At 40.3% G+C, this 25283-nt stretch overlaps 1 protein-coding gene across 1 annotated transcript in view; it reads left to right on the forward strand.

Annotated features, from left to right (window-relative positions):
* LOC137878506 (protein shisa-8-like) overlaps positions 1–23615 on the forward strand; it is a 93082-nt gene extending 69467 nt beyond the window's left edge. Inside the window, 2 exon segments of the mRNA XM_068718837.1 lie at positions 7341–7457; positions 16938–23615. Coding sequence (XP_068574938.1) covers positions 7341–7457; positions 16938–17455 — 635 coding nt within the window. The 3' untranslated portion in view covers positions 17456–23615.
* Positions 23616–25283: the final 1668 nt, after the last annotated feature.

The raw sequence follows: 25283 nt of genomic DNA on the forward strand, positions 1-25283 counted from the left end.
AAACAACCATTTTCATGCTGGTTTGCACGTCTATCAATTATAATAAAAATGATGGTCGATGTTTTAAAAAATTACAGGTGGATGAGTGCTCCCCACACGTTGCTTTCATTGCTTCATTGCAAGACAACAGATGGCCTGCCTCACAATCACGGAGAGGGAATAAAACAGTAAGATAAGAAGAACTATGGGAATAACAAGCGAGTGAGAAAGGAAGGAAGGAGGGAGGGAGGGAAAGGGGAAAAGACATGAGCGGAAGAGGCATATGACAGGAAATGTAACAGAGAAAAACTAGGTGATACACAGAAAGAGAGAGAGATAAAGATAAAAAGACACATGGTGAGAGGATAGGAGAAAGGAAGGAAGAGGACAGGATGAGAGCTAAGCAGCATCTGCTCATATGCTATAGATGTTTTCTTTGCGTGATTTAAACTACGGCACGATATACTTCACACGTGTATTTTTTCCAGAACACTAGAAAAACATTAATGAAGGAGGCCCATATGTTACACACATGCCACCCAATGAAAGCATTAACATGCAAAGAGTGCAGTTATCTAACATGGTCCTGGTTAAGGTTGTATTTTCTTTACATTTTGTAGCAGCAGCAGCTGACAGCATTTATGAATAAATTCACACTAAAATACTTGATATGATCTACAAAAAGGTGAAATATTATTAAATGATGTCAGTGCCTCCATTAGCTATCCAGTGCCTCCATTAGTCACACATAGATACATAGTGCTGTAACGCTGGCTGAGAAATGGAAACGTGCATATTATACACAGTTAATAATTTCTAAGATGCTGTAGATTAATGTTACATTCAGCCCAAAATAAGTCATACATACATCATTTCGCAAAAGAATATATGTGTAAACGAATGTTAAATGATTTGAGGTGTGCGTCATGCATTCACCTGCTGTGGGCAGCAAAGTTGTTTTGGAATCACGTTTCATGTACACGTTCCACTGCCGGAGCAAATCCTTATATTTAGAGAAATAGTTTGGCATTTTACTCGAGAACATCTGTACCACTCTCATGATTGCAATGGTGCACTGGCCATTTGGCACACCGGGACGAATCCCGGTCGCATTAGTGGACTGGTGGACTGTCAAAAAATCCATCAAGTTTTTAAAGGCCATCCGACCCTGTTGGTCTCTTTACCAGCCCTCTCTGTCATGAGAGCGCGCTGCATGTGTGTTCCGGGACTGGGCTCACTGGACAATTACAACCAGGTTAGTTAAACTTATAAACTTAAACTCAAAAGCTCCACAGTAGCCTTACTCTTCTGTTACTGTCGGCACTGTTGCAACTGTAAAATAATGGATATTGTCTTTGTGCGCGAAATGACTCCGTTAACTGTCAGAATTTGATCAATTCCGGCCGAAAAAATTTGGAAAATCTAGAAGAGCCACACGACTAAATTATTTTATCCCCATTCAAGTTAGCATATAGGGCTGAACTGGAAATTTAACATCATCAGCATTGTAATTATTTATCTTTTCCTTTGTTGTCAGTAAGGAAGAATCAGTAAGAATGTAAGATTTGTGCTGTCTTATTTACTTTAATATTATCTATATTGTTAGAATATGTTTTTGTGTAGGTTAGGATTGCAATAAGTACATATGTATTATCCTTCATGCTAAGCTAAGCTAACCAGATGTTTCTTCATATTTAGCGTACGGATATGAAAGTGTCATTTATTTTTGTCATTGAACACTCGGCAAGAAAGCAAACAAGTTAATTACCCAAAATGTTATTTGTGTTATTTAACTATTCCTTTTCTTCCTTTTTTTGCAGCAAAATCTTTAGGTTTGCTACAAATGATAGTTTTCAAATGTGTGAGATAATACTGGTTGCAAGCAGTGGATGAGGACACGTGTATGATTTTGTAGCTTCTGCTCTAATAATTTTATGTGCACATTGGCCAGCATGGACGCCAGTCCCCTAAACAGCTGGTTCATTACTCAAGGAACATTCTTTGTACTCTTTGTTACACACTCATATGGAAAATATGCTATCCCTTGTGCAATCCAAAGATGAATTTTTCAACATGTGTCATAAAGTAAAGTTCTCCTTCGTGGCCTCCTTTGACCTGCCCTGCCCTCTCAGTCCTTGTTTTTCTCTTTCCCTCTCCTTCTCTGATACACTTACATGAAATGATGTGACATATACGCCACTTGGCTGTTCATCCAGTGTGCCCTACAGTTCTATAAGTGCACTCATCTTAGCCTGCGTGGCTAGCCAGAGTCAAACTCTCTCCTTGTGAGTTTTATGCACAATACATTAAACAGCACAGGAGTCTCCTCTCTTTCTCCCTTCTTGCTACCCATGCCACTCCCTCGTCCCTCCATCTATTTTCCTCTCTTCTTCTTTCCTTCTATCTCTCTCTTTTTTTGTGTGACAGTAGTCATGTTAGAGCAAGGCTGGCTGAAGCCCTTGCAGCAGTCTGCCTCTTTGATGTTGAGCCCTGCTGAATTAGGCCATCACCCAGCGGTGCTCTGCTGCCTGCTGCACACACTACACACACACACACACACACACACACACACACACACACACACACACACACACACACACACACACACACACACAGTACTCTTGCAAGCACACACAGACAAACAAAAACAATGGATGCTGGTAGCAAAGCATGCACATGCGAAAAACAACACGACAACAACTCACAATACCTTAATAATATGCTCCAAACCATATCTAAACATTATTATTCTCACTCACACACATTGCGAGTTCCATTCATATATACTCTAAGTCCTCATTTCCTTCTCTGCTTTTCTTTAATAAACATAAATTTGAATTCTTATGAGTGCTTCTCCTCTGAGGCCTCCATACTATAGTACATCAAAGAATGCACACACACTCATGAACACACACAGGCACACACACGCACACACACGCACACAGACACACACACACACACACACACACACACACACACACACACACACACACACACACACAGGGAAAATGTAGGACAATCAGAGACAATTTATTCAAGAATACAGAGTACAGGGAAGAATGTATTCCCTTTCAATCTGCTCTCTCTTGCTCTTACAATATGGTCGTATGAATAGTAGAAAAGTGACTAAAGCAGGAAGCCTACGCAATTACGCATAAAAACTGCCAGCTGACCTGACATCTCATAAAATTAACATGACGTGTTCAAATGGAAATACACTCTGTTCACAAAGACAATTTTAATTCATTTGCAAAAAGATGGGACTTTGGTATCCCATGTGCAGTTCCCAAATCATATATGAAGAAAAATATTTTACATTCCTGAGTGAGCTTATCATGTCCACTGAACCTAATCCAAACAATGAAGCTGCAGTAATTGATATTCCTATAGCACCATTGCATAAAATTATGTGTATTGTGAAAAGTGACAATCCCATAGATAACTCTGCAGCCGCCTCAGTTCTACGCAGCTTTTTAGCTTCTTTTCAGCTCATTGTTTACATTTTATGGTCCACTACTAAAACTATTCACGACCACTGAGTAAAACCCACAGTATACTATCTGCTCTAACAACAGACTTAAATAGTTTGAAACATGCTGATGGACATAGTGGAGCATTAAGAAGCTTAAGAACAAAATAGTTCAATGAAGAGCTGGAGGAGATAAAAAATAGAGCTAAAAGAAGAGTGAAAATTGGATTTATGTTCATCAGGTGGACAGAAACACGACTTCAAATGAATACTAATATTTCTCCGTATCTGCTTAAAGTGTAAATAGGCCACTGTTTGCTAACACGTTAGCCATATCAACTGATGTTGTGTTTACTGCTAATTTTGCTGCACCCAAGTGGAAAAAATCAATTTATGCAGACTTATTTAAAATGCCAAGTCCCCAATTTTAATTAGGAATACTGTAGGAGTGTTACTAATTAATTAGTATCACTCCTACAGTGGCAGTTATGTAAAATGAAATTTTTACGTGTGATATTTGTTGTGTTTTGTTTATGAGAAAAATTATTTTATGGGCACAGATACTTATTTTCTGAACTCTTATACCCTCCTGTACCATTAATGGAGAAATGGCCTTTTCACTTTTCACTGTGTCATGTTTATAATAACTTTTATAATTACCTTCTCACTCTGAATAAAAATAGAGAAATCGGTAAGTTGTTTGAGACAGTTCAGCAGTTTCCATCTTTACAGAACTAATAAATGGTCGCACACTGTCTCTTCCTAATCCCATATACCTTATCACATCCCATGGCTGTTATTTTGTACAGTATTGTCAAAGCAGGCTATACAAGATATATAATGGTACCTTTCTCTCTCTCTCTCTCTCTCTCTCTCTCTCTCTCTCTCTCTCTCTCTCTCTCTCTCTCTCTGGTGGCCAGGAACAGCCCTGTGGTCAAACTGGAGACTGGCCAGGGAGCTTTCCATCAATTAGTTGATTTTTTTCGCCTTCAACTCTCTCTGTATCTTTCTGTTATTCTCTCTCTCTCTGTCTCTCTCTGTCTCTCTCTCTCTCTCTCTCTCTCTCTCTCTCTCTCTCTCTCTCTCTCTCTCTCTCTCTCTCTGTCTGTCTCATTATTTCCACTGTTGTTGGCTCGGTAGAAGAATGCTTGAAAACATGAATGTAGGACACTTAAAGAGCAAAAGCTGTTCTTTTAAATGTTGTTATTAAAGGCAGAAAGAGACGGATTTGTCAGTTGCACACTTGTTTTGGAAGAAACTTTGTCCACTTGGCATTTCGCCTCGCTATATTAGCATTTTTTTTCAACGCTGTGTCCACCATTTTAGTAGTAGCTTCCCTTTATATGTGGGTGTGCAAACTGGCACTTGCAGTGTTTTTAAAGAAGGTGACGCCAAGAAACGTCCCGATCACAGAGAAATACGAAGAAAATAAGAAAATACAATCAGATACAAACATCGCCACACACTTAGTGGGTCATAAGTGATGATTGAGAGGGATTACTTTTGTAAAAAATCTATGATTTTTAGGAATATCCAACAATTTTGTGCTAAATTCCAACAATGATGCCCTAATATACAACTATATACCATGTAAAGATATATAGTCGCCCCATGTGAATGTGAGTACCAGTGTGTGTTCCTCAGCTAATAGCCACCGCTCTGCACTGAGCTCCTACAGCGGTTACTCCTTATAAATTTCTATTTTTGAAGAGTTGGCAGATGAATGAGTTAGAAGAGCATGTGGTACCAGCAGGTCACATAAGATAATAACAACTCACATTTTACACACACACACACACACACGGCTGCACACGCATTAAATTACAACACACAGTCATGCATTGCTGCACTCCATGCCGCACACAGCGTGTCATCACTGCATATCAATTACACGGGGAAGTGAAGATCTATTTCTAATTCAATCAGTCAGCGCTGGTGTCACATCCCTCGCTCCCTGGCTTTCTCCCTGCCTCGCCCGCTCTCTCTCTGCCCCGCTCTCCTTTTTCCCACTTCACTTCATTCTCACTCTGTCATCATGGGGCTGGTGGACGTGGGTGTCAGGTTTGTGGGTTTGTTTAGGCGTCTGTGTGAGGGGTTTTCTAACCCAGTGGGAAACAGTTGAAGTTTTAGAATTGGAAGTGTCAACATTTTCCGAATTCAAATCAGAATCAGCTTTATTGGCTGAGAATATATACACAAACACAGAATTTGATTTGTTATTTGAAACTTTGTTTTATTCAGGTTTTTTTTATATGAAACTGTCACTGCTGTCACTACGTTGATTAATTAAACTTACATTAATCAATTTAGCAACAGCTGTTAAATCTACCTCCAATGTTCACTCTCCTTTTAGATCTGTTTTGGTCTCCATCAACAACAAAAAAATCTGTCTCTTACCACTATGTTCACCAGCTAGTGACTAACTTTGTCTGTTGTGCGGTGCTCGGCAGGTGGCATACAGTTTGATTTTTAGATCATTTTTGCTACCAGAAACAAGGTTGATGAGAGCAGTGAGACTGAATGTAAAGTGTAAAGTTTTCAAACCAAAACAATGAGCTGAAACACATCACTCTTTTCACAAGGTTTTGCAGGTTTGCTCACCAAATTGTCAATACATCTCAAGTGCCATATAAAAACACACAGGATCACATGATTGATAGCAAAATTGCTAGAAACAAGTCATTATTTAATTATTCATTGATGAACCCAACACAAAAACAACAACAAAAATCAGCTTGTTTGTCATACTTTAGATTTTATTCTCAAGTAAAAAAGGAAAATAAAAAAACGGGCCAAAGATTCAATTTGATTTCGTCAGATGTGTGACCAGGATGACTCATTTGGATCTTGCACTTGATAAACTTGCAGCAAATGCACTTTGGTGATTGTAGCACCAGATTTAATGTATTGAATATGTGCTTAAACATCAACATATAGTACGTATAAGTATTTTGAAAAAATAAATAAACAAGGCTGAATGTGCAGCACACAATGTAACTCACTGTGTAAGTGTACTGGGGCAAGAATGGGAACAATTCAGAACTTGCCTGAAAATCAGTTGTCAGTACATTCAATGGTACACAGCAAAACATCTTCATTTTCCAAATAAATAAACAAATATAAAACAGCTCAGATTGCTGCCCACAGTCTAACTCATTGTATCCATGGCAACAATATACTTCCTTTTTCTTGTTCTTAAGTTTATCTGTTCACTCAAGTGAAGACTTAAATATCAAAATTCAATTCAGTCCCTGGACATCTTTTAATTATCTGCTTTTGACTTGCATAAACTTAAGTTTTCTTTTTTTTTTAATTTTCTGATTTTGGATTTGGATTTTGGACAATGATACAAAGATTGTCTGTGAATCATATTGTCATAATTTCACATAATGAAAGCACACTAAGGAGACATGTTTACATTACAGGTTTGTTATTTTGCTTGTCAGCTGTCCATGTGTGTATTTTAACGGTAGGCCTACATTCAGTCTCTTTCCTGTGCAACCTGCACAGCTAAAGGCCTTATAAATACATGTATTCATAAAGCAGAAACAGTATGTAATGAGGGCTGATAGAATGCGCAAAACGTTATCCAGCCTCAGCTAACCATGACATCTATTCTCCAAAAGAAAGACATTTATGTCACATTTGGGATACTGTGTGCAAACATTGTGTTTAGAGGACAACAACATTAATGTCATCTTAAGTCAGAATCAATCCTAAAAGGCCCTGATTTACAGAGGACTTGTAATATTGTACTCCCTTATGAGAATATTCTCAAAACACTAGTTGATGGAAACATCTACTGATTTGCATTTCCTCTGGCTGACACTTCAGAAATGTATTTTGTTTTTTATGTGCACAAGATTTAAATGGATTTCTCTCTCTCCCTCAGATCATAACCATTTGAACAACGCAGCCTTGTCTCCCCTGGGCCCAGCCATGGCCTTGTCTCACCCTCACAACAACCTGGGAATTGGCTTCAACAAATACACCTCGCTCAAGGCCGTGGGTGAGTGGGATTACACACACACACGCACACATACACAGCAGCTAGATAGATACAAAATGGATAAATCTAATGGTGTGTATCAAGAGGGACACAGAGCACATACTTACTTTAAAGAGGTCAGTGAGGTAAAATACTACAGTATGAACAAACTGGAAGTAGGATGAGGACAAACTCTAAATGTCCCCGTATTGGTACACACACTGAGTGGGAAAGTGGTGAAGGGAGAGCAAGTACCAATTAGGATAATGATTTTGTAATGAGACTGACTTCTGTGGCTGATTCAAGATTTCTCCATGTTATATTAGATGGCAGCAGCCGTGATGTAAATATGACTGTGTAAAACCTTGGACATAATTTCCATGCCCTGTGTCCACGGACCATTCATATTACAATTGAGGGTCCATGTCTGTCTGGCATTCAGCGCATGCACGTTGGCAGCAGTTAGGGTTGTCAAAATTGATGTTTGAATATTTGTTTGAAAATAACATGTAAGTTTTAACTATTAGAGCATCTGTTTTTGTGCATAATGTCCATGACCATGTGTCCTAACTTTCCGTGAGCTGGCTGGAGGGACAACTCCATGAGATCACCTGAAAGCTTCCTACTTGCTGTCTCAGTATGATCTCAATCTCAGTCATATCTTTTTTTCTCACAATCAAATATACATTTTCTTTCCAATAGCTGTTAAATAACTAATATGTATTCAAATTTAAAATATTAACTGCGGATATCCTCGCACAATCTCTCCTCAAAAGAAGCATCCATTTTCTTGTCTTCTTCTTCTTGGCAAACCTAGAGGTTAGAGGTGCATACAAGTGTGAAACGAACCTGGAGCATGCACAGTTGGCAGTTGGCACTTGATATGCATATAGACCGTAGGTGACAAATTTGAACAAAGCAAAAATTAGGATCATTGTATTGCATGACAAAAAATGATATAAATTCACTGCAGATGATGACATAACTAATGCTGGACTGGGAACTCAACTGGTTCACAATTTAAAAGAAAGGATCAAATACACACACAGCATTAGTAATGCAGCAGCAGTTTGAAACGACTGGTTAGAGGCCTCATGTTTGACTTCTGCCTTTTGCCTTCTCGCTCTCTTTCTCCCTCACACGCAGAAACACAATGGCACTGAGAAAATACCCACATGAATGTATGCATCATGTATACTTTATCCTACTGCACAGACACACATACTGTTAGGGGCACAAGCGTGAACGTGTCCATTAACACACGCACACAAATACATACCATCTATCATCGGATCCCTGCAGACCGATGAGGGCTTTGTGACGATGATGAGGAATGGCAGTTTGGCACACGTACTGTTCATTGACAAAATATGCAAATAGAGACAGGACTTCCCATCATAGCTGAAGAGTATCAGACATAGAAACCAAAGAGCGAGTGACACATCCAAAGATTTGAAGGAGAAAAGCCATAATCGGTTGACTGTTTGCTAAGCCCAGCCACCTTTAGCTACTTTTATTATGTCTGTCAGGCTTTCTGTTCTTACATAGCAAATAATGTAGTTTAGTCATAACAATGGCAGATTTATTAATGTTTTAATTGGTCTGTGACTTCCGACATTGGTAGACAAAGCAGGCTTCTGATTTCTAGCCAGCAACAACACAGTGGATGAGCTAGTCATGAACGGGGCCTTTCATGCCTTAAGAATGCCTGGAGAGAATGACTTCACATTTGGACTCAAAAATGAACTGTTTATAATTTGGAGGTTAAAAGATCAAGGTCACTGTGAAATCACAAAACATGTTTTTGCCCATTGCTCAAGACTCCATATGCTAATTATATACATTTCACACAAATCTCTAATAGGGTAATATGAGGAAGTGGTGACATTTTGCAAAATGCAACTTGACTGGTTGGAGGAAGCGAGGCATAAAGCATGAGTTACCTGTTTACACATGATATGTGACCTGTTAAACAAGAAAAACCAAAGACAGAAGACATTGGTTGTGTTGGTTCAGCAGGCTGTTCAGTGTTTTATTAAACACAATTGATCTGTTTATTTTTCTCTTCATTAAAATCCTTTTCCTTAACTCTTAATTTTCCCTCCCTCGTCATAAGAAGAAAGCGACAGTTTATTTCTAAATGTATACATTTCAATTACCCTCATTATTCAAAACAGTTTATGGTACCTTTCTCCTCTATTTAGCGATTGAAACACTATCCGCTGCTCTTTTTACATTCATACAGTCTCTTAGTCAATAGTTAAGAAAGGCCGTTATGTTTAAAGCTCACTCTGATTGGAATAATCTACCTGTAAATGTTCCATATCATCTTTCCACATTCATTAATGCCCCGTCTTCTTATTATAGACTCAGTTTTAATCCTGTTTAATTATGTTTTATAACTGGACTTATTTCTAGCTATGAAAGAATTATCCATTTCCATGCTCTCCTTGGAGTGTGATCTCCTGTCTTTGTAAGTCTTATTTGAGCTAATCTAATGGTTATTATTTTTGCTTGTTGTTTTTTTGTTACATTTAATTGAGTTATTTAGTTATCTAGTTGTTATTATTGTTTTTTTCTCATTGCGCTTGTATTGTATCATTGTTGTTGAGGACCCCTTGAAAACGAGTTACATCTCAAGTGTTTTTTTTCTAATGAAGCATTTCCAATATTTTCTTTCTTGTTTTACAATAAACTTGTACCGTCTAATCAGTTAAGACAGTAATAAGGAAAAGGATGGCAACATGAGTGTGAAAAGTAACTGAAGAGAAGGAGAGGGAAAATCTCATCTCATTATTCTGCTCAGTGAGTGAGAAACAAAGGCCGATTGCTGCAGCAGCAGCAGCAGCAGCAGCAACCCCCCCAACCACTCAGTGATGAGTGTGAGAAGTCAGCTACATTTTCAGTGAAAACTACGCCAAATAACAAATCCTTCACACTGAGGTGCAGTGCTCCTTTCTCACCTCTCTCTCGACGTCTCCGTATTCAGTTCTGTCTCTGTTTGATGGCACACAGACAACGAACCGCTTTGTGCACCTCTGTTTTACAGTTTTTGTCTCTCTGTCACACACACACACACACACACACACACACACACACACACACACACACACACACACACACACACACACATATTATGCATCTTCTGTATTCATGCTTCTTTTATAGTTCTTGTGTCATGATTTCTGCTATCAGAAACAATGATCCTTTGAATCTGTGGGTCCACATGCTCTGAATGATGCACCTAACAGCAAACACAAAACACGTACAACACACACACACACACACACACACACATCCAGCATTGTTATACATTGGATACACTCAGACACACTCTTAACTTGTCTTTTCTTCTATTCTCTCTGTTGTTTTCCGTTTCTCGCAGTCTTCATTCATGCTTACACCCGTGTGCATTATGCACCATAGGTTAACACAATATTAGATTACAAATTATGAAAATGGCATGAAGACATTCAAATATCAAAAGTAAAAGGGGGACTTTTATTCCCAGAGTGTTGCCTCTCAGGCTACATGCAGTCTGCATCATCTTCTTGCTGGAGGTTAATGGGGCACGTTGTGAGTGGAGGACTGCAGAAACTACTTAGGCGTAGGTCCTCTGCTTTAATTTGAGTAAAAATAAATTAAAATAATTCAGTCATATTTTGATTTAAAGTGTTTATTTGGCATCTCTGAAAAATACACTATAATTGAGTATTAATCAAATTCTCTATCAAGGAAACTAAAAATGGTTTTAAATAAGGTTAGTGCACAAACATTGCAGAGGTTTACACCGCATTTCCATTTCTATTGTTGTTAGTTGTACCTCAAGCTTTGTTTTTTTATCATTATTTGTTCTCATCGTGTCCTTAGATTGCACTCACATGGAGAGAAACGTGAACACACACACAGTCCAATCATCTTTTCACACATACTTATCAGTTCCCTTGCTGGTTAATAAACAAGGAACCAGGTCCAGAGATCCTGGCTGTGTGGACAAAGTCATGGCTAGGACACACAACAGTTTGGGTGGGATAGCCGACCATTTGCCAGCTGAAACAGAAGGTACCTGGACCAAGCTGCTTTAAAAACTTTAACATGTTGGCGGTTAATGCAGCTGTTGACACGTTTGTTCTCTAAAACATCTCGTGCTAAGCAAGACGCAAAAGGTGAAATGTGACAAAAGGAAGCAGTAAGTACAAAAGGGGGCATTAAAAAAGAAAAAGGGCTAACAGGTCAAAGACTCCGGGACTCTCTGACAGCAAACCTGTGCCAGGTGTAGCAGCAGGACTCTGGCTCAAGCAGCTCTGATATATCTGTCTTCATTAAAGCAGGACAGGTGGACCGACAGGCTGAGAATTTTTTTTGGATAAAGATGCGAAAGGTTAGAGTGTGAGAGAGAGAGAGGACATGAATGAAATGAACAAGGAGAGTGAAGTGAGAGGAGGAAGAGATAGTTAGAGGTAGGTAGAATTTAGATTCCCTGGTTTGGTCTTAAGGAAGCATTAATAAGTATTAACAAATACTGTATGTGTGAACCATAGAGCTCCACTCAGTTGAGTGTCAGGAAGAGAAAAGAAAACATAAGAAAGAAGATGGATGGATATTCTCGAAGAGGTTGCGAAAGAGTGTTTGCTAGGACGCTCAGACTCCACGTTCTGGGCCAAGACTGCCTGAAGCCTTTAATTAAGATCTAGTGATCCAACAGCTTGAGAACTGTTTGAAATGTTCCTAAAAATCAAGAGCCATATGTTTAATTGTTTTTAAGAGTTAAGTGATCAATATTTAACAAGCACAATTCATTATTTGTCTTTTTTTAAATTGCCATGGAAACAAGTACATCTATCTATAGATTTTTTAGAATGCGGTTCAGGTCACATGATGGGAAAAATAAGTTTGGGGATTTCCCTCATGACTACATGAACTCGAGTGATCTCATATCCCCCAAAAGATAGCTTTGAAGTAGGAGGAACTCCTGTTTTTTTATGTTTTGGACTTCAAGATAGGGTATCTTTACAGCGGAGTACCTGTGGAGACTAGTGAGGACATTTTAAAAAAATTGTCTTCACTATATTTTATGAGGTGGGATGGAGATCTCAAAGTTAAGCACCAAATATGTCAATCTGAATTATATTGAAATCTGCATTAAGTGGTGCAAACGGCATTGAATGTTTCTATTTGAGGTAGTGGTGCAGCCATAAGAGCATTAGCATCTGGGGTTTAAATATTTCACTCAGTAAAAGACATCATATACTGTAGCTGCAATGAAGTGTAAAACAAGTACAGGACACTGTCACGGAAAATGTGGAAAAAGAGGAAATATAAGAGTGCTAAGCATAATTGACTGGCACTTAAAATAGACCAAATACAATACAGTGTGTTGTCAAACTCCATTGCAGGGCCCACCTTCTGCAGTTATAATGTGGTGGCCCAGATTGGGCCCACGGGCCTTGCTTTAGGCTTCTGCTTGATAGAGAGCAGAAGCTGATGTTGTTGAAGAGTATGGAATAAATGAAATACAGATGGAAAGATTGGATAACAAGAGAAGCGAGAGAAAGAATGAGCAGATGGAGAGTCTGTGAAATGGAGAGGAAGGCACACAATACTGTCACAGAGGACTCTGCTGTCAGGTGCTCCTCCTGGCAACACGTGTGGAAACACTCTAATGGACAGCAACAGCAGTTGTTGTGGGAAGGAAGGCTGTGTTTAATTCATTGTTTTTGTGCCGTCCCAGATTCTTCCGCCCTGTCCAGAGATTTGAACCAATTTTCTCTCAACTTCAGCGGCAGCAAATTATACCCAAAACAGAGTCGCCAGGCCCATAATGAATAACTGACACAAAACTGAAAAACAATAAGACAGCAGAAAACATATCTATTTACATACATTCAAAACCTTGTATAACACACTGCATATAAAACGTCAAACATGTATCTTCACGGCATCGTGACAAACTGGTAAAAGCTGCCAAAACCACATGATGCACTTTGCTGCACAGACGCATACACATCAAGCAGCTTATTCCCTCTTCAATGTGCAAATAATGTATGTAAATGGATTCTTTGTTACCTAACCACATTTGCACACACATGTATGTAAATATAGGAATCCACAGACACAAATACACAATAATCCCTAACACGTTCGTCACTCTTTTGCAAAATTTGAATTAAAGCATAGCAGTTTTTCTGTTAATTCTCCTAATTCTTCATCAATAATGTGATACTAAATCTCTGTTGTTTAAACAATTAAAGTGATACAGTTAATTGTTCTTTCTCCATCTCTCATAACTGTCCAAAGGATGATCTACTTGTTGTGGCACAGAAGTGCTTCTCGGTTCAAAGAGTAACATAAAAGTTTCAAGTTTCTTTCACCTCAGCATCACTGCTCACTGAGTTTGTTTAGCTATGTAACCACACCCAACAGTGATGTCACAGTGTACTGACACACCGGGGAGTACACTTCTACATCACTGCAGCAAGGTGATGTCAAAACACTGGAGGTCTGCAAATACTGTATATGTTTGTCAGTTTTGTTGTTCTTTATAATCCTTAGGATCTCCATACTGGTGGATTTTGCGACAGACATGGTCACCATGGTACCACCAAGTGCATTTTAATGTGACAGCAAACGCTATTTTGTCAGAAATACAACAGATAAACAACTAGTGTGTCTGTTTACGGCCAAACAAATTCTCATTTTAATGAAGAATTCAGTCAAAAATAATTGCAACTGTGATCATCCAACCTTCTTGTTCCATTACTCGCTGCTATATTTAAAAAAATGCAGCAAATGACCGTTTGATTACTGATCACAGTCAGTGCTAACAGATCGTGTGGCTACATCACAATAAAAGCCACCCTGTGTTTCACCAGTTGAATACTTTTAATGTGAAGCAGCAGCGGTAGAATATTAAGTGTGCATCCAGCATCTGGATGTGGCGCGGGAATGCAGACCATAAATAGTACCAAAGATGAGGCTTGATTTTATGAAAATCTTAAAAAATTATAACTCTAAAGACCTCAGCAGTATTCTCTGGTGCCAAGTAAATTCTTGGGAGGCAAAATATTTAGATCTGCATCACCAGGTCCTCTACCTTATCCCAAAACATGTGTTTCGTGATCCTGGCTGTGGAAATGGTTTACAGTAAAGGTCCCATTATGTAGAAAGTGAGAGTCACGTCTTTTTCGTTCATATAGCAGGTCTAGGTGCTCCATAAATATTGTGAAAGTATGAAAATGCTCAATCTATGGAGAAATGCACACAGCCTGCAATTCTTTGTTGTCATGTCACAACTAGTCACCAGTAAAAGTTCTGCTAAACTTTGTGTAGTTGACACACCCAGTGAGTGACAGTGCAGATGCAAAAGACAGAAAAAACACTGACCAATCAGAGCATACTGTTTTTTTCTGGTAGGGTGGCGTCAAGAGACAGGAGTGTTTCAGACAGAGGGTGAATATGAGATATGAGATAAATAAAGTATTTTATGAACATTAAAGCATGTAAACATGTTCAAGTAGAAACCCAAAATACTAGTATGAATCTGAAAATGAGCATGATATGTCTCCTTTAAAATGTTTAACACCTTTCATCAATAAACCAGTTGTTATCAATAAACCAAATTGTTAAAGTTCGAGTTAAACTTTGTCATGTTATGAGAAAAGATATGCAGTCACCCTTTGAGATAAACAACAATTTAAATAGTTGTAATGCCACTTGCTTTATTTGATGGTACATTGAGAGAAGATGGATTGTATTTAAATCTTTGGACTGGCTTGGAGAATTTTACTGAATGAATGCTGGTCTCCTTTCTCAACAGCTGCTGTTGAAGTGCCCTGGAGTTATACAATGGACCCACATTTGAAGTGTTCGATAAGCAATTACCAGACAGTGATAGCACTGGACAGTTTCTTGACTTAAGGGAATGTGAGATTAGTCCTCGAGGTGTTTTCTGAAAATACAAATATAAGAATAAATGTTCTCAGTCATCTTGGTTAGAGTAAATGATTAGAAATGAATCAAGAGCAGTGGCTACAGAGGAACATGCAGGCCTCTGCTAAGCTTTTCTAACAAATAAATCTGCAGTCTGTTTTCAGTCAGCCAATGGATGGATGAATTTCTTGAAACTGCATGCAGAAAACTCAGAGCTCAAGCAGTCCAGTGGTGCAAATATGTTGCGTTTATGTCTCAGAACCCCATGAAATGTATGTGTGTAAGTGTCTCTCTGTCACACACGAATGCATTAACACCAAGGCACATTCATCGACATTCATTACAACAAATTGAACTCAACAGGTCTTCAGACCAGACAATTGACACAATCATATGATTATGTTCCTGTTTGGAGTGTAATAATGATAAGATCAGACCCGCAGGCACACAAACAGATACAAAAAACAGACAGATGTACTTTGTCATAAACATGTAGTACAAGCTGATAGCAGCTGCGTCCTGTTATCATATGAAGAAGACAGATGTTAAGAAATTGAAAGATAGCAAGTCTAAGAGGCAGTATGATTCAGAGCAATAAGTGTTCGAAATAACGAAAAAAGACCCAAATAAAAATCATCATAGAGAAGAATGTTTTTATTTCTCTCCAGGAAAAACGAACCAATAAAGCAGAGCTAAGCAAACAAGGTTGTTAGTATCTTTAGGGCAGTGTGTGTGTAGGGTGTGTGTGTGTGGGGGGGGGGCAGTGGTGATGAACAGCAGAGTCGAGTTCCACTCAGGGAGCTCACACTAATCTGACTCAACACGCTGAACCCACTCTATTTTTACTCCCAACAAATCTCCCGTTTTGTCCGACACTCCCTTACTCACCCTCCTTTTTCCCCTGTTTTGTTCACTATTTTCTTGATTCTCAGTCTCGCTCCCTCTATTCCTTTCTCCCTGGTGCTGTGTTGGTGTTTTTGACTCCCCTGTCTGTGTGTAGACAGTTCAGAGCTCAAATACATAATATATGGTACAAACACTCACATCTCCATGGACACACACACATACTGTACACCCTGCAGCATTCACCGTGTTTGCCTTGGCTTATTTTGTATGTGCTTACCTGACAGATTTGCCAGATTTGTCTGGAATGTGTGTGTGTGTGTGTGTGTGTGTGTGTGTGTGTGTGTGTGTGTGTGTGTGTGTGTGTGTGTGTGTGTGTGTGTGTGTGTGCGTACACGTGTGCGTGCATGCGTGCGTGCGTGTGGATATACAATACAATATGTGTTTGTGATTTGATGTGTCTGTGTGACTTTAACCAGATGAGCTGTCCAACTATGTTCAGGGTCAAATGCCACACACACACACACACACACACACACACACACACACACACAAAACACTGTTAAATTAGTCAGATGATATATAAATATGAGAAGATATAGGTGTGAGGTGAAGGTGACGTTCACCACTGGTTGCTTTTATTATTTCCTGTCTTAACTTTTAATTATTCTAATTTAACCACGTCTCTGCCTTCATTTTTCTACCTCTACTGTCTCTCCCATCCTCCAGACACGACTGCAAGAGACTACTACAAGAGCTACCCAATGGTGGATTACACCCACCGCCAGTCCCCTCCCACGTTCCAGCCAATCAACTTCCACCCCAAGGACAAGCCCTTCCTCCCGCCGCCCGACATCCACGCGCCACTGGCCATCACAATCAACGCCTCCCAGATCCCCAAGCCCAAGATCTCCAAGACAAACACCCACCCCCTCACCTCCAGCTCGGCCTTCAAAGCATGGGACCCCAGTAAGAGCCACATCCAGCACCCGGTGGCCACCCACATGAGCCTCCAGGGGCAGCAGCACCACCCCATCCAGCAGCAGCACCACCCCATCCAGCAGCAGCACCACCAGCCGCTGCACCAGCAGAACAGCCGGCGCCTGGCCTACTCCAACAAAAGGCAGTTCAGCATTGAGACGCTGCCCGAGCTCTTCTCGCAGCCGCTAGGCTACAGCCACTCGCCGCATGTGCACCCCAAACACAAGGGACTGCCCACCAACAGCAAGACGGAGGTCACTGTCTGAACATGGGGATGAATGGGTGAATAGACAACAAATAGGAAACTAAGTGGAGTTGTAAGCAACTTTCAAAGAAATGCTCAGATATCTTTTATATCCAAAGCCGTAATGGCGAGAGGAGAGAAAGCAAATATCGTGTATAATCAGATTATTTTTTTTTTACATTTTCCTCATCATTGTTGACAACAATAATAATAATAATAATGTCAGTGATATTTGTGTTCTTTTATGACCACTGGATCAAAACAGCAGCAGATTAGCGGGGAAGGTGGTGGATTGGCAGGTGCTGGCTGTGACTCTTTGAACCTGGCCGCTCCTCTAAATAATTGAGTGGCCTCTCAGTGTGTTGGCACAGCTCTCCCCTTCTTCTGCTCTCAACCGCTTTGCACCTCAATGACACTCTGCACAGCTCTGTAGCACCACTCCACCATGCACAAACGTTCAAATCCCGCAGACACACACTATTTACCCCACAAACTACCCATCTGCTGCATCAGCACCACGGACAGCGCCATGGATTTATCATAACACAGCACAGTGATAGCCGCCTTTGGGACGCTCCTGAAACACACTGTCTGGTGGAATCACAAAATGGAATCAAGTCTACAGTGGCCACGATCAGCTCCGGTGCTGGCGGCACAGCCGGAATGTGGTGCAGCTGCGCCCGGGGGAGGCTACTGATATTTCAGAGCCATAAGGTCGGGGCCATGGATCCTAACTTGCACAAACCTCAGTGAGATATAGGATCAATGAGTCAGGCAGACTAGACTAACATATTCAACTAAACAGCCCCTCTGCCACTGCACTCTCTCTGCTACTACGAGATGGAGAGGGGGGATGTCAGGTTAACAAGGGGGATGGCATCCCCAGTAAAAATCGCCTGCTGTTTTTTCGGAAACTGTCAGAGAGGCTGGTAGGGGGAGTGTTTCCCTTAAGACTTTGACTCCCCATCACCAGAGACAATGCCATTGTGTTGTCAGCTCCCATTGCCCTCCAGCACCTCCAGAGAGTGAGATATCAGCCTGGCAATTCATACCAGCGGGATCGCGCGTGGGGGGGTTGGTTATTCATCTCATTCCAGGGGCAAATGAGATGAGAAGGATCTGAACCGTGTACACACACACACACACACACACACACACTCACACACTACACACTTGTCAAAAACTACAGACTGTTCCCAGCAGTCTCAGAGTCCACAGGCACCTCACAATGACACACAAACAGAAACACACTTGTGTCTCCACAAACTGATCTTTTGAAACTGGCAAAGTGATTTAGCAAGCGCTCTGTTGGTATTAGTAATGCTTTTTTGAGCTGCTCACTTCAGTCACTATCTCTTGTGTTACTGTTGATGTTAACCTCTAAAGAAAACCCGCGATGGGTCACGATACAGAGAAAGGGAGCTAACGAGTCCATGTATCCTGATAGGTTGTTATGAAGTCATTGCGTTCTCTCCTCTTCTCTGCTCCACTCTAGTTTAAAAAATGAGGCTGGGTTTGTTTCAGAGAAATGTCAGCCAATACTGTATATTGGTACAAACATTTACTTGTACCAGGAAGTGAAATTATGGTCTCTGAATATAGATCATGTACATCCATTTTTACATTTTACTCTATTCAGCAGACGGATCCACAAGTTTGCAGAGACATGATTTTATAATCAAACACTTCATGATTAACATCATGAAGTGTTTATGGATGTAGGAAGAAAAAAGCAGTGATGCGTTACTTTTCACAGTATGGCCATTCCTAAACGCAGCTGTTTGATGCATGTGTTTACTGCTGCAATGCTAACATAATCTGAGCCTCTGAAACCACTTGTCAGTGCACTGCAATTTACGTCAGTTCCTGCAATGCTGTCCTTTTGCATCCAGTGAACGAAAAGTGATTTAATTTCTGCTTTTAATGCTTTCAAACACAGTAAACACATCTAGTTTTTTTTGGCATGGAAATCATCAGATTGTAAGTTTTGATGCTTTTATGCTTTTTACATGTTGAGTCCTCTTTGCTGGCTCAGTAGCGTTAGCCACATTCAGGATTCAGCTGCTTTTGTTCAAGGCTGAAGGGTGCATGATCCCCAAAGCTTTATTGTGTGGACTTCTGGAGAGCTGCATGCAGTCACCGGGGCTAACGTTAAGTTAGCTGTTGATGGTCAGTAAATACCTCCAAACTCTAGGCTGGCTATTTGTTAAACCAAAATCTATTTCTTCTATTTCTACTTGGTTAAATACAGAAATTATGATGTGTTGTTTTTTCAAGGAAAATTCTGGTATATTTCAACCTGGCACATTTTCCAGGACAGCAGTTACACCACCTGAATACTTCCTGAAGTATGTCTTTCAGGACAGATCAGTTGTCATTCTTTCTTTCTTCCATTTGATTTAGCTCCTCGTCTGATGTGTACAGTTCCATTTAATCAAAGTGAAATGACCTGTAATAATCCTTGTAATAATAATAATAATAATAAATGATGCCTCGGATGTAGATCCCTATACAGTTAGCCACAATGGCCGCTCCAGGTGGCTCCTTTTGGTCAGACTCCCACACAACCGTTTGAAAGAATGGAGGTGGTGAGTGCAAAGTTTGCATGACCTGTAGAGTCACATTTATGGGAAATATGTTAAAACATACCGGAATTTCTCTTTGGATGATAAAATTAATGGAGCAAATAGTATAACTATTTACGTAGTAAAGTAATTACTTTTTATAGTAATATATCAGACATTATATTACATTTTTCAAGTAACTTGCTTGCTTCAGCTGCTTTTCAGCCTTCAAAATCTCCACACCACATTTCCTCCCCTCCTCCTCCACCGTTCAGAACAGTCCAACAGCCAGCCTGACTCACTGATTGAATTCACCTTCATTTGTTATCGTGAGGACACCAGCTACGCCGCAGTGCATATGCCTGGCACATGGTTGGCACATCAGACAGGTGGTGGAACCTAATCAAACGGCAGCGCTTACCAGAAGTCACACACTATTTAGCACTTTCTCTCGCTCCCTCTCTCTTTCGGTCTCTCTTCTGTCGCTCTCTCTCTCTCTTTTTCCACTTCCTGGCAGCCTCCTGACAGACTGTCTTCTACCCCCCCGACCTCCCTCTGTGCATCCATGTCCATGAAAGTTGAGCGATGGATACCAAGCACTTGTCTGGTGTTTGGTACCCAGTGCTCCAAGCTGTTGTAAAGCATGGTATTCTCACTGGGTCCTCGGAGCATGCGGGGGTACTAATATTAATGACAGAGTCAGTCACAGGGCAGACTCCAGATTTACTCCCTAATACACCCTCAGGCTCACACACACACACACACACACACACACACACACACACACACACACATGCAAGCAAACCTCAAGCTCTCACACCCAAAAGAAAACATTCACACACTGGCATCCACAAACACAGACATGAATGACCAGATGCTTTGCAATACATTATTCACATCTGGAGCTTTGCTGGTGCCGACCTGCTACCTTAAAACTGCACAAAGTGGATTTCATGTAAAAGAGGTTTAAATTTTTGAATCCATTGATTTTTCTCCCAAGCAGAAATGTCTGTCAGCCAAATTCCTCATTTTGCATCTCAATTTAATGGAGCTGTGAATGTTCACAAGCAAATAAAGTGAGCAACGGAATAAAACTTTAACTGGAAAGAATAAATTAGCAATATAATGCTTGTTTGTAACGCTGCAATGGCTTCTCCACTTTACCTCTCCAAGATGTGAAAACCCTGTTAAGCAAGGCTGCTGGAGTGGTGCTTGGAGCTGCTGGCATGCTTTTGTAATAAGGGATCAGCACAGAGTGGGGATCATAAATACAAAAGCATGAATGAGATATGCATGGTGTGAATATGCATCAAACACATCTGCGCTTATGCTCTCGCCAGCACTGCACTGTATGTAATGTACCATGTTGCAGCAGGTCTCTTCTCCATGGCTTCCCTTTCTCTTTGACTTTCATTGGGTGCCACACTTTAAGTGGGTCACTCCATATATGAAAAGTTTTCTGGCCTCTTAACAGCCCTACCAAAATATTCTGTGGGGTCTGTCCTTCACTCGGAATGCATTAGAGGTTGAGAACAAACGAGGAATGACAGCGAGTAAACAAGCAATATGCGTCGGTAAAGCAATAAGCGCCCAACCGTCCTCACCCTGTCCTTATCTCTCTCTCTATGTCTTTCTGTCTGGAGCCCTCCTCGGAGTTTAAAGGGTGAGTGCTAATGAGGGTGTGGGTGGGTTCAAACCGAGCGGAGAGCTGAGTAAAAGATTGGGCGGTGTTGCATGGACTCAGCTGATATGGCAATGGTTGTTTTTCATTTGGATTTGTTTGGGTCATCTAAAAAACATTAATTCTGGGTTTTATCTCTCTGATGTACTCAAACCACCAGCTTTCAAACGCATGGTGTGACTGTAGCTGAAAGGGGAAGTCGGTCTTTACTTACTGAATTGCACAATTTCCACATCATAGCTATTGTTGTGCTTGGGTCTTGGAAGACAGGACCCTTTCATACTCTGGCTGACTTAACAAACAGCACTGGAGGTTTGACACAATGGCAACACTTGCTCCAGGATTTACAATAATAGGAGTCTACAGTAAGTCCTTCAGGACAAACAGAGCCTGAGGACAGGCTACGAGCAAACTTCTGACAACTTCTTCTCAACTTTCCTCAAGTTTCGTTGGCTGACATTGCTCACAGTGATTTTCCCGACAGAGTTTATACAACAAGCACTGTGAATGGCAGATTCTTGATTATCTTCTTGGTCTTTGGGAGATGCGCATCAGACGTGCCACAATCACAAGAAACACTCTTGCTGATGTGCTGGAAAACACCTTTTAGTGTCAATTTCCCTGTTACCAGGCATCCAGGATGCAGATTTTTTTTTTCTCAATGCTGAATGGACTCGATGACTCCCTTCAGGCAAAGGACTGCCTGGAAAAGCAGTTGGTAAAGCTGAATAAATTAGACTGAAACAGCTTCTGATGAGCCACAGTTTTGCCTCTGTTGTAGACAATGTAAATACTGGAACACATGCAAAAACATACACGCACATACATACACACGAAACAAGACACAAGAGCCACAGTAATTATATATCTTCCATACGATGTCCACAACTTTGTGGTACGCAACAGGACCAAAAGCCTTGAATCAGGGGAAACTGAGTACACCTAACTGATGCTTAAACATCCAAAACAGTGAGAATGCTGAGACTGTTTGGATCATCAGTTTAGAGTGCACTTACTCAATCTCTCCTGATTAACGACAGACTATGGCGCCACTCGCTCATCTCAGAGCTAACTGACTGTTGTTTGTAAAACTTTCTCTCTATAAAAGAAACAATGCAAGTATTCTACCACAGGTTATCCGAATGCAACCTGGTAGACATACTTGGGCTCCATGATCCCTAGCAATATATAGATTATGGTGTATGGTTCAATTGTTTCTTTGTTTTCTGTCAGTTTGGTTTTTTGTAATGTGTTTTTTCAAGGATTAATCTCCTGTCAAAAACAAAAAAAAAGTTAATTTGACCAATGGAAAGTTAAAAGTGCTTCCAGATGTTAGACTCATGGCTGCGCACCCTTCAACCCTCCCCTACTCACCTTCCTTTACCACCAGAGGATGTCATATGTTTGAAGCTTGTGATCTTTTGAGTTACATTGTATGGTATACATGCACTCATGTATTTAATGTTAAAAGATATTGCATAGTATCCAAGTGCTTTGCCAACACATTAGCTGAAAGATGAAAGGAAGCATCAGTGATTTCTTGTACAGCTTTTGCATCTGCAAAAAATGACAAAAAAAAAAAAAATTCATGCAACGTTTCATGATAATTTGTAATGGGCAGCAATAGGCTGCCTTGGATTGCTATGTACTACTTGTGTATATATGTATGCTGTACCACTTGTCTGCTGTGAAATTTGTTGACTACTCAGCTTATATAAGGGCTTTTTATAGATATAAAAAACAGACTGGGCAATCACTCTCTGTAACTCAAGACAAATTTCTCTAGAGGTTTTTTTTTTTTTTAGGGAAGACGAGATGTGAACAGAATTTTCATGCATATAAAATGCTATATAAATAAAGTTTTGACTGACAAACTGGCTGAACTGTCTATAGGCAAACATACGACGTTGGCCCATGTGTCCTGTTTGAATAAATCTTTCGAGAAATATACCATTCATTTGTTAATCGTACATGTGTGAACTGGCTGTTTCTGTTCAGGAGGAGCAATATTTTAAGAAATGCTAACAAAGAACTTTTTGTAACAGCCTAAACTAGATCATTAAAAGTACAGTTTGACATTTTGGGTAATACGCTTGTTCGCTTTCTTGCCGAGTCATGCTGTGTCTCAATTCAGAAACTTTGGTTGGTACACTTCCATGTAGTACACTGTGTAGACTATATACTACACTGGATTTAAAGGTAGTATTGTCTCAAATAGAACATGGCTGTTGTGCACTTACCGGAAATGACAAATTCTTCTTCTTTTTATCGAAAATTGCAAGATGGCAACCAATAAGGGTGAGAAGTGTCCACACTCAACTCTTTGTTAAGAGTATACTATCCGGGTACTAATAGTGTATTTTGCCATACATGTCAGTGTGAACGCACTTATGCACTCAAAATAGCAAGTGTAACTACGTGAAAACGCGAATTGAGATCCAGCATTAGATACTATATGCCGAAAACGCACCTGAGCAGTGGCGAAGTGTGGCATGTGGCGAGCTGCCATGCAATGTCTACGGAAAGCTGCACCGGCTACTTTGAGCTCATTTTGGGTTATGACATGAAGTGCAGCCAGAGAGTACCTGTAGCCAATCAGTAAACAGAGTCTTCTGACTCCTGTGACATGTTGACCTTTGTCACAAAAATTCCTTCCCGCCTGAAACACATGAACACGCCTCCCCAAAAAATTGTATTATTGCAGCGAGCAACGTATGCATCCATGTATCGAAAATTTGTTGTGACCGCACGGACCTGTGCCAGGCTAACTTTTCCCCCTTTTTTCCAGCCAGTATGCTAAGCTAAGCTAAGTGCTGACTGTAGTTGAGACATGTTCAGGGCATCAACAAGTAAGTGTAATAGTTTAAATATTTTTAAGCATCAATAGCAAACATCCGTTTTTGGCAACATGTCATGACTTATTTTCTACACTTTTTCACAGGATTAAACTCAAGGCAGAAAAGGAAATATACCAACAGTTGCCTGAACGGATCTTGCAGACATTACAGGTAAAAGCTTCATCTGATATTCTCCAAGTTCAGGCTTGTTGGAGCTTGTCAAAAAACATCCAGGGAAATACAAGATAAATATCTTAAAGGAGTGGGTTCACCAGCTGGGTAAATTATGACACTTCATCACAAAATAACCCCCAAAAGCACTGACTCTCATAGACTGATGATATAAACAAGCACCCAAGAATAAAGGTTTCCCCCAAAATCATCCTAATTAAATGGTCATGACAACAACATTCATGGTAGTGCTAGAATAGGAACTGCCGCCTCCTACAAGCTACAGCCCAAAAGATCTGCTTCAAGCTTTCATTTGGCAGTTAGAGAGGTCCCAAGCTAGACGCCCTATACAATATGCTTTCAGGTTTACGGCTAAGTGCCGCACATTGAAACAGAAAGGACAGAAAGTCACAACATTTAACAAAAAGATAGACAGGTATACCAAAAGGTTAGAATATGAGGAACTGAGAAAAGGGAATGCCAGTTTCCTCATCCTCTAACATCACCTGTATTCAGCTGGACAAGGGAAAGGTAACAACTCTCTCTTTCTTTCTCTTCTCTTTTCTCTTCCTATGTCTTTGTAACACACAGCCTAAA

The sequence above is a fragment of the Cebidichthys violaceus genome, unplaced genomic scaffold (genome assembly GCF_023349555.1).
Source record: "Cebidichthys violaceus isolate CVI_PGR_0920_01 unplaced genomic scaffold, fCebVio1.0.p SCAF_23, whole genome shotgun sequence".
In the NCBI taxonomy this organism is placed as follows: Eukaryota; Metazoa; Chordata; class Actinopteri; order Perciformes; family Stichaeidae; genus Cebidichthys; species Cebidichthys violaceus.